Source organism: Mirounga angustirostris, unplaced genomic scaffold, assembly GCF_029215605.1.
Source record: "Mirounga angustirostris isolate CCGP_5_RB_7025 unplaced genomic scaffold, mMirAng1.0.hap1 SCAF_1, whole genome shotgun sequence".
NCBI classification, from domain to species: Eukaryota; Metazoa; Chordata; class Mammalia; order Carnivora; family Phocidae; genus Mirounga; species Mirounga angustirostris.
The window spans coordinates 144,603,329-144,617,509 of NW_026991709.1; the positions used below are offsets into that span (position 1 = coordinate 144,603,329).

The following is a 14,181-nucleotide window of genomic DNA, read 5'->3' on the forward strand; positions in this document are numbered from 1 at the left end:
TTTTGTTTTAAAGATTTTATTTTTAGCTAATCTCTGCACCCAACGTGGGGCTTGAACTCACAACCCCGAGATTAAGAGTTGCATGCTGCAAAGACTGAGCCATCCAGGCACCCCTCCTTAAGCTTAACTTGCTCAGAGCTCATCAACCTTCTCTCCAGATCTATTCCTCTTTCCCTGTTTCAGCAAATTATATTCATTCATTTGCCCAAGCCTGAAAGCTGGAGTCATCCTAGACACCTTCCTCTCTCCACTCAAGAAAGTAGTAAGTCTCATTTTTCTGTTTCCTAGGTATGTCTCGGTTTGGCCCACTTCCCACCCCCCCCATGGCCATCACCACCGCACGGGTCTCCATCGTAGTCTAACCTACTGTGGCTTCTCATATAGAATACTGCAGCCGGCTCTTCCCTGGTCTCTGCCTCCTCGCCCTCCTCCTGTGACTGAATTCATCTGGAGGACTCTTCCTATGACACAGGCTGGTGATTCATTCTTCGCCAGTCCATACTGAATTCCTTTTAGGTTCTGCACATGTCACTCTCTCTCTAGTCTCTGAACCTTTGCCTATGCTGTTCTCTCTGCCTAGAAGAGCTTAATTGTGCACTCCTGTCTCCTCACCTTGCTGAGGACACCTACCTTTCCCTTCAGGCTTTAATAGAGATCTTACTTTATCTGGGAAACCTTCCCAGAAACTCATAATCTGGGACAGGTTTTGTGTGTGTGTGTGTGTGTGTGTTTTCTTTTTTCTGGGCTGCCAGAGTAAACCAGTAGCATTTACCACACCATTGGGTAATTATCTGTTAACTGGCCTCTATCTCCTTTTAAGTATCTAAGAGGGTAGGGACCCAAGGGCGCCTAGGTGGCTCAGTGGGTTAAGAGTCTGCCTTCAGCTTAGGTCATGATATCAGGGTCCTAAATCAGGCTCCCTGCTCAGCGGGGAGTCTGCTTCTCCTTCTGCCCCTCCTCCTTGCTAATGCTCACTCTGTCTCTCTCAAATAAATAAAATATTATAAAATAAAGAGGGAAGGGATCCTACCTTTCTTATCTAATATTTAATCCCTGGGACCCAGTACAGTGACTGGCACATAGTAGGTGCTCAATAAATATGTGTTGAATGAATGCATAATCGGATGAGTATAAGATATGGAATCCGAAAAGCCTGGCCCTGAATCCCCATGGGAAATTCAGAAAGTCTTTTTTGAGTCTGTACCTCAATTTCCTCACTTGTAATGTGAAAATATACAGTTGATCCTTGAACAAGGCAGGTATTATGGGTATTGACCATCCCCCATAATTGAAAATCCTTATATAACTTTTGACTCCCCCCAAACTGAACTACTAATAGCCTACGGTTGACTGGAAGGCTTACTGATAACATAAACAGTCAATTAACACATATTTTGTATTAAATATGTATTATACACTGTATTCTTACAACAAAGTAAAAGAAAATGTTATTAAGAAAGTCATAAGGGGGGCGCCTGGCTGGCTCAGTCGTTAAGCGTCTGCCTTTGGTTCAGGTCGTGATCCCAGGATCCTGTCTGCCTTCAGTTCAGGTCGTGATCCCAGGATCCTTGGATCGAGCCCCACATTGGGCTCCCTGCTCTGCGGGGAGCCTGCTTCTCTCTCTCCCACTCCCTCTGCTTGTGTTCCCTCTCTCGCTGTGTCTCTCTCTGTCAAATAAATAAAATCTTTTAAAAAAAAAGTCATAAGGAAGAGAAAAATACATTTATAGTACTTTACTGTATTTATTGAAAAAAAATTCATGGGTTTGAACAGAGAAGGTCCACTTATAATACTGTAAATGATATTTTCTCTTATGATTTTAATAACATTTTTTTAAGATTTTATTTATTTATTTGACAGAGAGAGACACAGCGAGAGAGGGAACACAAGCAGGGGGAGTGGGAGAGGGAGAAGCAGGCTTCCCGCCAAGCAGGGAGCCCGATGCGGGGCTTGATCCCAGGACCCTGGGATCATGATCTGAGCCGAAGGCAGACGCTTAACGACTGAGCCACCCAGGCGCCCCTTAATAACATTTTCTAATAAATCTGGCTTCCTTTAATTGTAAGAATTCATTATATATCCCTTCCCCTAGAATCTGGGCTCTGTGATTTCTTGACTAAAAGATCATGACAGAAGTGATGCTGTGATAATTTGGGGGGCTCAGGTCTTAAGAAACCAGTGACTTCCATTTTGTTTCTCTTGGGATGCTTGCTGGTGGAACCCAGACACTTTGCCATGGGGAAGCTGCTTCTGGAGAGGCCCACATGGAGAAGACTCAGGCCTGCAGGACTGCAGCCCACAGCTAAGGCTGAGCTCCCAGCCAGCAATCATCACCAACTAGCCAGCCTTATGAATGAGCCATCTTGGCAGTGGATCTTCCAGCCCTGTTTGAAAGTCCATCCCCATGCTGGGGAGACCCTTCCTCTCTGAGCCTGGCCTAAGCAGCAGATTCTGGGGCTAAATAATTGAATGTGGTTGTTTTATGATCTAAGTTCAGGGGTGGTTTGCTGTGCAACAAGTGATAACCAGAACAGATTCTGCTACCCGCAAGTGGGATGTTGCTGCCACCCTAGCGTGCAGCATTGGCTTTGGCTTTGGGACCTGGCAGCTGGCGGAAGTCAGAAAGGCCTCTGGGAGGGTAAGAGGTTTGTGGGGAGGGCTTAACGGGGCAGGGAAAAATGTTATCGGGAGCTAGAGGAAAGGAGAGTCTAGTTACATAGGGAAGTTTGGCATCTCTGTTACCATTGCCTCCTGTAATGCAGAAAATAGAAAGTATACTTCATGAACTCAGGGACCTAGCTAAGGAGTTTTCTGAGCTGAGTCTCCAAAGTGCTGCCTGGCTTCTAGCTGCGCAGCCAGTTTTTACCACGATACACGTGTACGCTAGTCATGTCATCAGAGACACTGTGCCCAGGCACCGAGTCACATACACCCTATGGCTTCTCCAGGTCCTCGAAGGGTCAGCCCTGGCACAGTGAGACTGGCTAACTCCTCCTCCTGGCTGCTCCCCCCTCTCGGGGAAGGTGACACACAGAAGGCCGACGATGTCAGCTTTGCCATCTTAGATGACCAGAAGTGGGTCAGAAGACCAGCTCCCTCAAAATCGGCTTTTCTCACTCTTCTGTACTATCACTTCTCCTGGCTCCCATGATTTTCATTACATACATAGTAAAACATGCTTATAATATATGCAAACGTTACGAAGAATAACCTCCCCTCCCCTCCACCATAACCACAATCCTGAAATTTGTTTATCTTTCCCTTGTTTTCCTTTACAGTTTTACTACACGTGTGTGTATCCCTACTGGTATATTTACTTTTGCTTGTTTCTGTAGTAACAGACATAGAATCATAAAGCATGCCATCTCTTCTGTCTTGCTTTATTCTCTCAACATTATGTTCATGGGTTTCACCTACTTCGTTTTTGTCTTGATCTTTGTAACCAAGCTATAAAATAATTGATAACTTACTCTGTTCTGGCACAATGTGTTGTGCATATCGGGTGATCAGTAAAGACTGTGTGATAATGTTTTGTAGGGTGTGTCCACAGAATAGCCAGCAGCTCATTATCATGCAGGTGTCCTTGCCACACTGGTGAAGAGGAATTTCCAGATGAGGTATAAAATTTTCAGGCAAAGGCGAAAACTGGATCACTTGGTATAAATCTTTGCAATGCCTGGATACTCCCCAAGTCCATAAATTCATTATTTAATTTGACAACTTCATTTTCTAAGAAAAGTAATTTTCTTGGTGCCTGGGTGGCTCAGTCATTAAGCGTCTGCCTTCGGCTCAGGTCATGATCCCAGGGTCCTGGGATCGAGCCCCGCATTGGGCTCCTGGCTCAACACGGAGTCTGCTTCTCCCTCTACCCCTCACCCCATTCTCGTGCTCTCTCTCTCTCACTCTCTCTCTCTCAAATAAATAAAGAAAGAAATAAAATCTTAAAAAAAAATTTCTAGCAAGAAAAAAACTAATAAAGCTTTTAAAGTCCATCTTTCACATCATCCCTGCCTAGATGTCTTTCATTAATGCAAAGAAGTGAGAGCAAACCATCAGTGAAGGAATGGAGAAAATTCGCCCCACCCACTCCTTTAAGTATTTAGCATAAGTAATATTGATAAATCTTTCCCACAATGCAAAGATGAAAACAAAAATAGTTGTTAATCCTCTGAACATCAGACTAATAGTATTTCTCTAGGGATTAGAGCATTTGTTTCTCCGGCCAGTCACCACTGGTGTTTTAGCTTTTTGGCGCTCATCTTTACTGCCTTTGGCAATCATCTTTTGAACTTTAAAAAATTCTGATGTCTGTGTCCTGGGAGATTCTGACGATCCAGGGTGGTGCCGGGGCCCGGGTTTTTTTTTAAAAAGCTCCAAAGACTCTTATATGCAGCAGAGTTTGAGAGCCTGTCGTAAGCCACTTTGTCCTCCTCCCACAGTGTCTAGCACGGTGGCCTGGTGGAAAGTGACACTCAGAATGAATAAATAATGTTCTATTTGTCAGGAAGGAGAAGCATAGTTTCTAGTGTCCGAACCACAAGCTCTCTAGGCGCCCTGGGCAAAGACAATGAGGAGGCACGTCCTGCCAAGCAAGTGGGGGAGTGCGATGCCGCCGGCGTCCAGGTCTCTCTCTTGACTAACTAGAAAGTGTCCATCCTGAAGCTCAGGTCCAGCTACGTCCAGAAGGCCTCAGAAATTCACTAAGAAGTTCAGGGTGTGCCAGACTGTTTCCTGTTTCCACAAATGAGGCAGAGGCTGAAAAGGCAGGTGTGGGTACTTTGAACTTCGCCCCCAGTCGAGTCGACTCCAGAGTCAACCCGGGATCCTCTCTCGGCTCCAAACTCTGGTGTGGCAGCGCTTCCCGCGTGGGGAGAAGGGCGCGAGCGGGGGGTGGGCACCACGACGAGCCCGGGTAGGCCCGTTCTGCAGGAACAGCGGTGCAGCCCCGGGCGCTGCGAGAGAGCAGCTGCGCAACCACCCGCGGTTGCACGTGGCGCGGCGGCTGCCGCAGTCCAGGGGCGCGCGGCGGCGGGGGTGGCGGGGGCGGCGGGGGCGGCGGGGGCGCGGACTACAAGTCCCGGCATGCCTCGGGCAGGGGCGGGTCGGCGCCGGAGCCGGGCCCGGAGGCCAGCCAGGCTCAGGCGTGCGCAGTGGTTCTCGGGAGTGGCGGGGCGGGTCCTCCCAGGCTGTCAGCTGTGGCCCGGGGCGCCCGGGCGGCGGTGGTCGCGGCCATTGGCGGAGAGGCGGGAGGGGCGGGGCCCCCGCGAGCCGCTGCGGGTAAAGCCGTGCGCGCGGAGGCCGGCAGGCTGCCGGCTGGGGAGGCACGGGTCGGGCTGCTGCGTTCCATCCTGGCCATGGCAGCGGCGCCACTGAAAGTGTGCATCGTGGGCTCAGGGAACTGGTGAGCGGCGGCGGGCCGGTGGCGCGGGCTCCGCCTCCAGGAAGCCCCTCTCCCGGGCGGGCTAGGGCCGCGCGTCCCCGCCGCAGCGTGGGCACCGGGCACCGCGCGCAGGGAGGCGGGGCGGGCGGCCTCGCGGCAGGGCTGGGCACCGCGCACCCGGGGAGGCCGCGCCGAGACACTGGCCCGGGAGGCCCTGGGCCCGCGTGCCCGCGGAGGGCAGCACGGCGAGAGGGTACTGCGCGTCCGCGGGCACCTGTCTGCGCTCTCGTCACCGCGCGGCGGGCGCACGGAGGCCACCTGCTCGCCACGCCCGGGTGTTTTTGCGCACCATTCTAAGAGCATTCTCCATTCTCCTGGGCGGATCGCCTGGGTCGAGGAATCGGTGGAGACTCGAGCATTTTGGCCGTAGTTTCGGTATTAGGAAACCGAAGCAGAGAGGGGCTAAAGGGCTCTTGCCACCCAGGTGATGGACGGGACCGGCTCTGCCTTTCCAAGTGCGGGTCTCGCCCACCGCTTCTGATACGTCCAGTATCTTAGGAAGGTTATGTAGATAAGAAAATCCAAGTTCCAACAGGCCCGGCTCCCGGAGTAGTCCAGGGGCGTTGGGAATTCTCTGGAGGGGTATTTGCGAAGCTTCGCATCTCCGCTAGGCTTTATTTGACTTTTAACATTTATACAAGCACTTTGTGACAGGCGCTCTTCTAAGCACTTTGTAAACGTCAGCTCTTTTAGTTCCCTTTATCAAACTTTGCTACTCTGGTGTGTTGGGTGAGTGTAGTGGAAAGTGAGGCCAGGTGGGTGGAAGGAAGCAGAATATAATAGCCTCTGATATTTGCAGTCATTTTTCCATTGTTATGCCCTTTTTTTTCGCACATCAGAGGGACTGGTATAGAATAGTTCAGAGTTGGGTCCTTTTCGGTGCTTGTGTTTTTCTGTGGCCGGACACTCATCACAGTTCAGGCTTCTAGGAGAGCTACAGCATTAGAAGTGGTCCTAATTATTTGTCTTACTCTTTGACTTGGCCCAGAAAGTTCTTGGAGGAAATCTTAGCTGGTTCTCCACTTTTCCATCCCAGCGAGGCCACTGGCCTCTCCCTGTGCCACACCCCTGTCCCCATCAGGCAAGGTAATGATTTATTTCATTATCTGTTTCCTCTCCTCCCTATCCAGTTCTTGAGAACAGCCATCTACCCTAGTGCTGGGCATATGCTAAATAAAAATTTTAAAACTAATTTTAAAAATGTAATTATATTTGATGAGGTAATATATGCACATTCAAAAACCAGAAGGTACAAAAAAACAATGAAATATCTGACACTCACACTTGCCCCCCAGGATATCTCCTGGAAGAACACCAGTAATTAATCAGTTTCTTCTGGCCTTTCTGAAGGATATTCCATCAGATGCCAGCAAATGCTTACATATATTCCTTTCCCTCTCTGCCCTGCAAATACTAGGATATTATGCATTTTACTGTAAACTTCTTTTTTTCGGCCAGCAACAGAATGTTCTGCACACTTAGTGGAGTTGGTACCTATCTGCTGCAAAGCTTCATTTGGACTTCCAGATTGGCTTTGCCAGTTTTGATCCCAAGGTCACTTTGAATGAGATTACAGTGGCCTGTTGGCCATGGGACTGGAAAGGTTCTCCTTTAGCACGTGTTCTTTTAACATTAGTTTCCTCTTCTGTAAGAGGACACAGAACCACAGATGACAGAGCCTTTTCCTAATTTGCAAGATGCAGAAGGAGCATGGCGTGCCATGCTGGATTTGGGCCTGGAGCGGGAGTAGTGAAGTAAACTCCTACCCCCTCCAGTGGGATTTGGCTGCCTTCCCACGGCTTCACTCTGCTGTACTTGACTCTTTTCTTGGCCCGCTCCAGCCCAAGGAAATGGAGTAGAACTTGGCTAGTGACCTTAGAGCGCAGCAATTGAGAATGTGCCATCTTCATCCTTTGGGCTGGCTGCCCAGCTCCATTAATTATGGGAGCAGACAGGAACATTGTTGCTTGCACTCGAGTCCTAGAGAGAGGATCATGACCTCCCCAGAGAGATTTCAGAAATTTGGGAACTGAAAACAGCATGGAGAGGCTTCCTAGGGCCTGGGGGGTATTCAGCTCTGGTCAGCAGGTATTTCCAGCAACGCAGGCACAATGGTACAGAATCCCTGCCTATAAGGAATTTACCTTCCGGGCTGAGATAAATTGGAAGATAAATTCAGAAGAAATGGAAAGTGGAATGAAATATCTGTCACAAGGTTAGTTAGACATTACATTTTTAAATAGTGTTGCTTAAAAGTGTGATCCGAAGCCCACCTGCATCAGAATGACCACTGAGGCTACACTTGCTGACTCATCTGCCGAGGGTGGGACAGATTTTTCCTTACAGGACTTTGGCCTTCTGCTGATTTTGAAATACTATCTAGAGATGGACCTGCCCTTGCAGATTTGGTCCTTAATTCAAGAATGTGAAGTTGCTTAAGCAATGTTTAAACTTGGGACTTGGAAGTAGCTGAGCGTGGCTGTGTAAATAAAGCTGTTGTCACATCTAAACACATAGCTAAAAGGTGGCTATAGTGCTCACATTTGAGTGCCCTCCCCTATGTAAATGATCATTAATTGCAATACAGATAATGAATCTGGCTGACTTGGCCAGGAGTTTCAGCCTGGAATGACATGGGAGCAAAGTCAAGGGGTTGTGCAACGCGCCCTTGTCATGTCCTTTGGCACCTCCTTTCCTATAGACAGGTCAGAGAGAGGAGGCCAGAGGGGGCTCTCATGCATCCAGCTGAGCCCCAAGAAGCTGCCCACCACCTGGGGTGCAGGGAGGTGTTTCCTGACCTGCCTGGCTTTTTATGGCCCTGGGAATTCAGAAAACAACAAAAAGAAAAAACAAACAAAAAACAAATGTAAATCTTCGTAAATTCTTCCGAAGATGAAAAAAGTGTCCTTACCAGAACTTTGGGAAAATGACCCAGACACAGGGCAAGATCCCATTCTAGCACTGAAACCTCAGGGCTGTTGTTACAGCCAAACCTCTGTGGTAAAGAGCATATGTCCAAGCCCCCAAACCCCTTTGGAGGCAGGGTAATACAGGAGGGGCTGGGGATTCCCACTCCTTGGGTTTCAATCCTGGTCCCCTATTTGGCAGTCATAAGGCCTTGAGCAAACTACTTCTTCAAGAATCACTGGTTGTGATATTGGTACCTGCTGTCTAGGATTTTGGTTAGGATGAAATGACATGAGCCGGGGAGAGTACAAAGTGACCAGCACTCAGTAGACATCAGCTACTGCTATTGAGTTTATTTGATCAACCTTGACCAGCACCATCATTAAGTCACCAAATGGATCCAGTTGGAGTCTGACCAAGAAGCAGAGGCAGAGAAGGGAGAGAAGGTGAAAGACAAAGAGTGTAACTGATATGCAGCTGGCGGAGTTGGGGGAGTTGTTTCTCTGTCACCCTTGTTTTCACCATCACCCACAGCTGGACTGAAGGGCAGGGGGAGCTTTGGCCTAATTTGCACGGATGACCGGAGCTGGATGTGGGTGACTATCTTTTTTTGGTCTGCTGGAACGATCTGAGTGCAGCATTGCAGCCCTTAGCCCAGCTCTGTCACCGTTTTGTCTGTGCTACTCAGTTTCTGTGGTGATTCTTGCTACAAGCCCACATGGAAGCAGTCTGAGCCGCTGTAAATGAGCTCCTCTGAGGGCAGAAACAATCCCTTCCCTGTCCATAGGTGCCACTGACATACCTCTGCTTTGGGAGCCAGAGGAATAGTTGAATGATGGGATGGGTGGGAGCTGAACTGGGAAAAGATCCAGAGTTCCCTTGTGAGCCAGAGTGAGAGTTTGTACAACTAAAACCCAGAAAAAGCCCTGATGCTTAACTATTACTATCACCTATGTTCCCTGTTCAGTACAGAAGGTCCCCAACTTAACGATGGTTCCACTACACTTTTCCGACTATAATGGTGCGAAAGTGATGTGTATGGAGTAGAAACCATACTCTGAATTGTGAATCTGGATCTTCTGCCGGGCTGGGGCTACACAGTGGATCCTCCATCGTGATGCCGGGCAGCAGCTGCAGCACCCGGTCAGCCACCGATCACGAGGGTGAACGAGTGGTACATGGACAGCAGTATTCAATCAATTACCTGAGCTAGTCAACACTTCATTGTGCAATAGGCTTTGTGTCCAATGATTTTGCCCAACTGTAGGCTAATGTAAGTGTTCTGGGCATGTTGCAGTTCAGCTAGGCTAAGCTATGGTGTTCAGGAGGTGAGGGGTACTAAATACATTTAGGATATTTGAAACTTAACGATGAGTCTATTGGGACATAACCCCATTGTAAGCTGAGGAAGATATGTATATAAACCATGGCTGCTTTTGTAGGGGTGAGTCAGGAGCTCACAATTCTCTCTGAGCCTTTCACCACTGTTATTATCATTCTCTTCCACTTCCTCCCTCCCCGGAGGTCGATTTCCAATTCCAAGTGTCAGATATGTACGTTACTTCATTTAAACCTCATAACAAGCCCAAGCAGTACCATTGTTCTCCCAATTTTAGATGACAAAACGGAGATGGAGAGAGAACATTACAAGGTCAGTGGTTAATAAGGTGGAGTTGAAGCCCAGATCCTTCTACATCTAAGGGCCCTGTTTCTATATATTCTTGTCATTTTCAGTGAGAAGCATACTTTTATCTGAGGACAAATCTCATCGTCACAGAAATATCGAATATCTTATATCTTACCCTCCCAACAAAAGTGTAGTATAACAATATTCCACTTAAGAAAAATCAAATTGAGGGGTGCCTGGCTGGCTCAGTCAGTGGAGCATGCGACTCTTGATCTTGGGGCTGTGAGTTTGAGCCCTATGTTGGGTATAGAGATTACTTAAAAATCTTAAAAAAAAAAAAAAAAGGAAGAGGGAGAGAGAGAAAAAGAAAGGAAAGGAAAGAAAAAGAAAGAAAGAAAGAAAGAAAGAAAGAAAGAAAGAAAGAAAGAAAGAAAAGAAAGAGAAAGAAAGAAAAGAAGAAAAGAAAAGAAAAGAAAGAAAAGAAAAGAAGGAAGAAAGAAAGAAAGACCAAATTGAAATGTGGTCTTGAAAATTGTCATTGTTTCCCTCTGGAACAGGTATCCCTCCTCTTGAACACATACCAGATGATCATAGTTTACTATTTTTAAGGCAGCTGATCTTTCTAAAATTAATCTAGCAGAGTAATTGTTAGAAAAACCTTATATCTGAGTGAAAAATCTGTCACTCTAACTTCACTCCTTAATCTCCGAGCACTGTCTAGGTGAGCCCACTCTCTTCTAAGACATCCCATTGGATGGAGAAGTCTCATTCTGCTCGTCTCTGCAGCAAGCTAGGTACTGTCTCCAGGTCTCTCAGTGGTTGCTGGTGGGAAGTTGTTTTGGGGGTCCACACCAGCCAGGTCTCCCGTCTCTCTTTTCCCTTCATCCCTCACCTCCATGCTTGGTGATGTCACAAACTAAGCTCAGCCTGCCCGAAGTCTTCTCAGTTCTCTTAAGATTATACAGTGGCATTTTGCCTCATTCTCCTCTGGGGCTCAGTCCCTTCCACATTTGGGAGTTGGGAACTGAATCAGTTTTCTGTTGCTCCCTAACCATATCCCCCAAAACTTAATGGCCTCAAACAGTAGTCATTTATTAGCCCATGATTCTGGGGATCAACAATCTGAACTAAGCTGGGAGGCTCTTCTGCTGGTCTAGCCTGGGCTCACTCACAAGGCTGAGGTCCGGTGTTGGGCTGGCTGGGACTCTTGGTCCTAGATGACATCCTTTGTGTGTCTGGCAGTGGGCAGGTTCTGCCAGGCCGAGAGGAGTGACCGGTCTGTCTATCTCTCATTCGTCAGCAGGCTAGTTTGGACTTCTCCATTTGGTGGCTGGATTCCAACAATATCAAGAGAGAGCACATATAAGTACCTCATATAAGTGGAATCATACAGTATTTCTCTTTCTTGCAGCTGGCTCACTTAGCATAATGTCCTCAGGGTTTGTGTGATGTAGCATGTGTCAGAATATCCTTCCCTTTTAAGGCTGAATAATATTTGTGTTTATATAGTACATTTTGTTTGTTTATTCATTCATCCTTCAATGGACACTTGGGTTTCTTCCACCTTTTGGCTGTTGTGAATACAGTGGTCCCCCTTGCCTGCGCGGGATACGTTCCAGAACCCCCTAGGGGATGCCTGGAACTGTGGATCGTACAGAACCTTATAAAGACTGTATTTTTTCCTGTGCATACGTACCTGTGATAAAGTTTGATCTATAAATTAGGCACAGTAAGAGATCAACAACAATAACTAATAAAATAGGACAGTTATAACAATATACTGTATTAAAAGTTATGTGAATGTAGGGCGCCTGGGTGGCTCAGTTGGTTAAGCGACTGCCTTCGGCTCAGGTCATGATCCTGGAGTCCCGGGATCGAGTCCCGCATCGGGCTCCCTGCTCGGCAGGGGGTCTGCTTCTCCCTCTGCCCTCTTCCCTCTCGTGCTCTCTGTCTCTCATTCTCTCTGTCTCAAATAAATAAATAAAATCTTTTAAAAAAAAAAAAAGTTATGTGAATGTAGTTTCATCACTCTCAAAATACCTAATTGTCCTGTACTCCCCTTTCTTGTGATGATGTGAGATGAGATGATCAGCTGCAGACAGGAGGTGAAGTGAGGTGAATGGCACAGGGATTGGGACCTGGCATTTGGGGTTGGGGGTGGTAAGTGAAAGCACAGCAAACAGAAAGGGCAGATGAGGGGGGCCTCTGTCATGCTGCTATGACTGTGGGTGTACACACATCTGAGTTCCTGCTTTCTGTTCTTCAGGGTCCATACCCTGAAGTGGAATCGTCAGATCATATGGTAATTCTATTTTTAGTTTTTTTTTTGACCAACCACTGTATTGCTTCCCATGACAGCTGCGCCACGTTACGTGCCCTCCAGCAGTGCCCAAGGGGTCCGATTTCTGCACACCCTCACTAACGCTCATTATTTTCCGGTTTTGTTTGTTTGTTTGTTTGTTTTTTTCCTGTCATAACCAATCCTAATGGGTGCGAGGTGGTATATCTTTTGTTAATCGCATGTCATGTGGCATGTACAATTTTGCCTCCTGTTTTTAGTTAAATATAACATTCTATCATAAGCTTTTTCTTCTGCCCTTTGAATTTTGATAGATAGAAAGGCTTTTTTTCATCTTCTCCCCCTCTTTGTGAAGTTGCGCCGTTGATCTTTTTTCCCTCTGGTTTCTTCCTTTGATTTTAAGCTGAGAAAGCTTCCCGATCCAGAGATCAAATAAACATTAGCCGAGTGGAATCTGTATTTAAAATACTTCATTTCTCACATTTGCATCTGTTAGTCTGGCATTTGATTGTATTTTAAAGACCCTTTAATGCAAAGAATTACACAAAATGTTAACAGTGGTTCTCCCTGGGTGGTGAGATTATTCATAATTGCCTTTTCATCGTTCATGTATTGCATTTATGAGTAAAAAACGTAGATGTTATTTAAAACAAAATTCCCTTGGTTCCATAGTCTGATCAGCTCTGGAAGAGTCTGGGGCATGGAATGTGGAAAATCTGGCTGAATCCTTGCTAATTCCCCTCACTGGGCCTTAGTTTCCTCTGTAAAAAGGAGGAGGTACTGTAGGGTCCTTTCTGGCCTAGAAAGATTTTGCATTCTGTGGAGGAGGAGCATGGGCCACCGGAATTCTGTCGGGTTCGCTGCTGGCTTGCTAGGTGGCCATTCCTTGGCTGATGCAGCTCATCCCCAGCCTGATGAAAATACTACACCTTTTTAGAGAGGAAAGGGCAAGAAGGCAAGAGAGTGAATGCCAAGGGGGCTGGGGTTGAGGTATGCCATGCTGGAGGTTAGGACTTCCAGCAGGTGGATGTCCATCCAGCTGGGACCCAGGGAGGGAGAGCCCAGAGTTGAAGACAGGGCCTAGGATGTGACTCTCTGGTCTTCCACTAACCACCTATGTGCTCTCTGGGCTGCAGTTTCTTCACGTAAAAAATGAGTATAATAGAGGTACCTGGGTGAGTCGATTAAATGTTTGACTCTTGATTTCAGCTCAGGTGATGATCTCAGGGCTGTGAGCTTGAGCCCTGCATTGGGCTCCATGCTGGGCGTGGAGCCTGCTTTAAGATTCTCTCTCTCCCTCTCCCTTTACCCCCTCTCCACTCTCTCTCTCTCTCCCTCTTAAAAAAAAAAAATGGGGATAATAGATGGATACTATAATATATGTAATATATATAATATATGTAAATAATGATAATGATAATAATAAAACCTGCCTCAAAGGGTTGCGGAGGCATGAAACAGATAATACGGGTAAGATATTGAAAGCAGTGCTATGGTGGTAATCATACTGCAGTATATAAATGTATCAAATTAACAAGTTGTGCATCTTAAACTTACACAATGTTATATGTCATTTATATTTCAATAAAAACATTAAAAACCAGGGCCTGACACCTGGCAGGCCTACCCCTTTCTGGCCTGGCCCCCACCCCTCCCCTCTTCACTTTCTCTTCCCTCCTGTGCAATCCCATCCTCTTCCTCCCTTTCTCCACCCCCCTCCCTTCTATCCTCCCTCTCTCCTCCCTGTCACTCCCTTTCCTTCCTGTGACCTCTCCCCTCCTGCCTCCCATGCCCTCCTCCTTCCCCCTCCTTCTCCTCTCCCTCCAAGTGTTGGCTCCAGGTAAAAACAGAAGATAATCCCCTGGCCCCACCTGTTCCTGCACCTTTGCTCCAGGGCCTTGAAGTCTC

The 14,181-nt window shown here is 47.3% G+C and overlaps 1 protein-coding gene across 2 annotated transcripts in view; it reads left to right on the forward strand.

Moving 5' to 3' along the window:
* The first annotated feature begins 5,272 nt into the window (after positions 1 to 5,272).
* GPD1L (glycerol-3-phosphate dehydrogenase 1 like) overlaps positions 5,273 to 14,181 on the forward strand; it is an 80,709-nt gene continuing 71,800 nt past the window's right edge. For both annotated transcript variants that reach the window (XM_054504479.2, XM_045903930.3), the window contains exon 1: positions 5,273 to 5,401. In XM_054504479.2, coding sequence (XP_054360454.1) covers positions 5,355 to 5,401 — 47 coding nt within the window. In that variant the 5' untranslated portion in view covers positions 5,273 to 5,354. The remainder of the gene's footprint in view (positions 5,402 to 14,181) is intronic.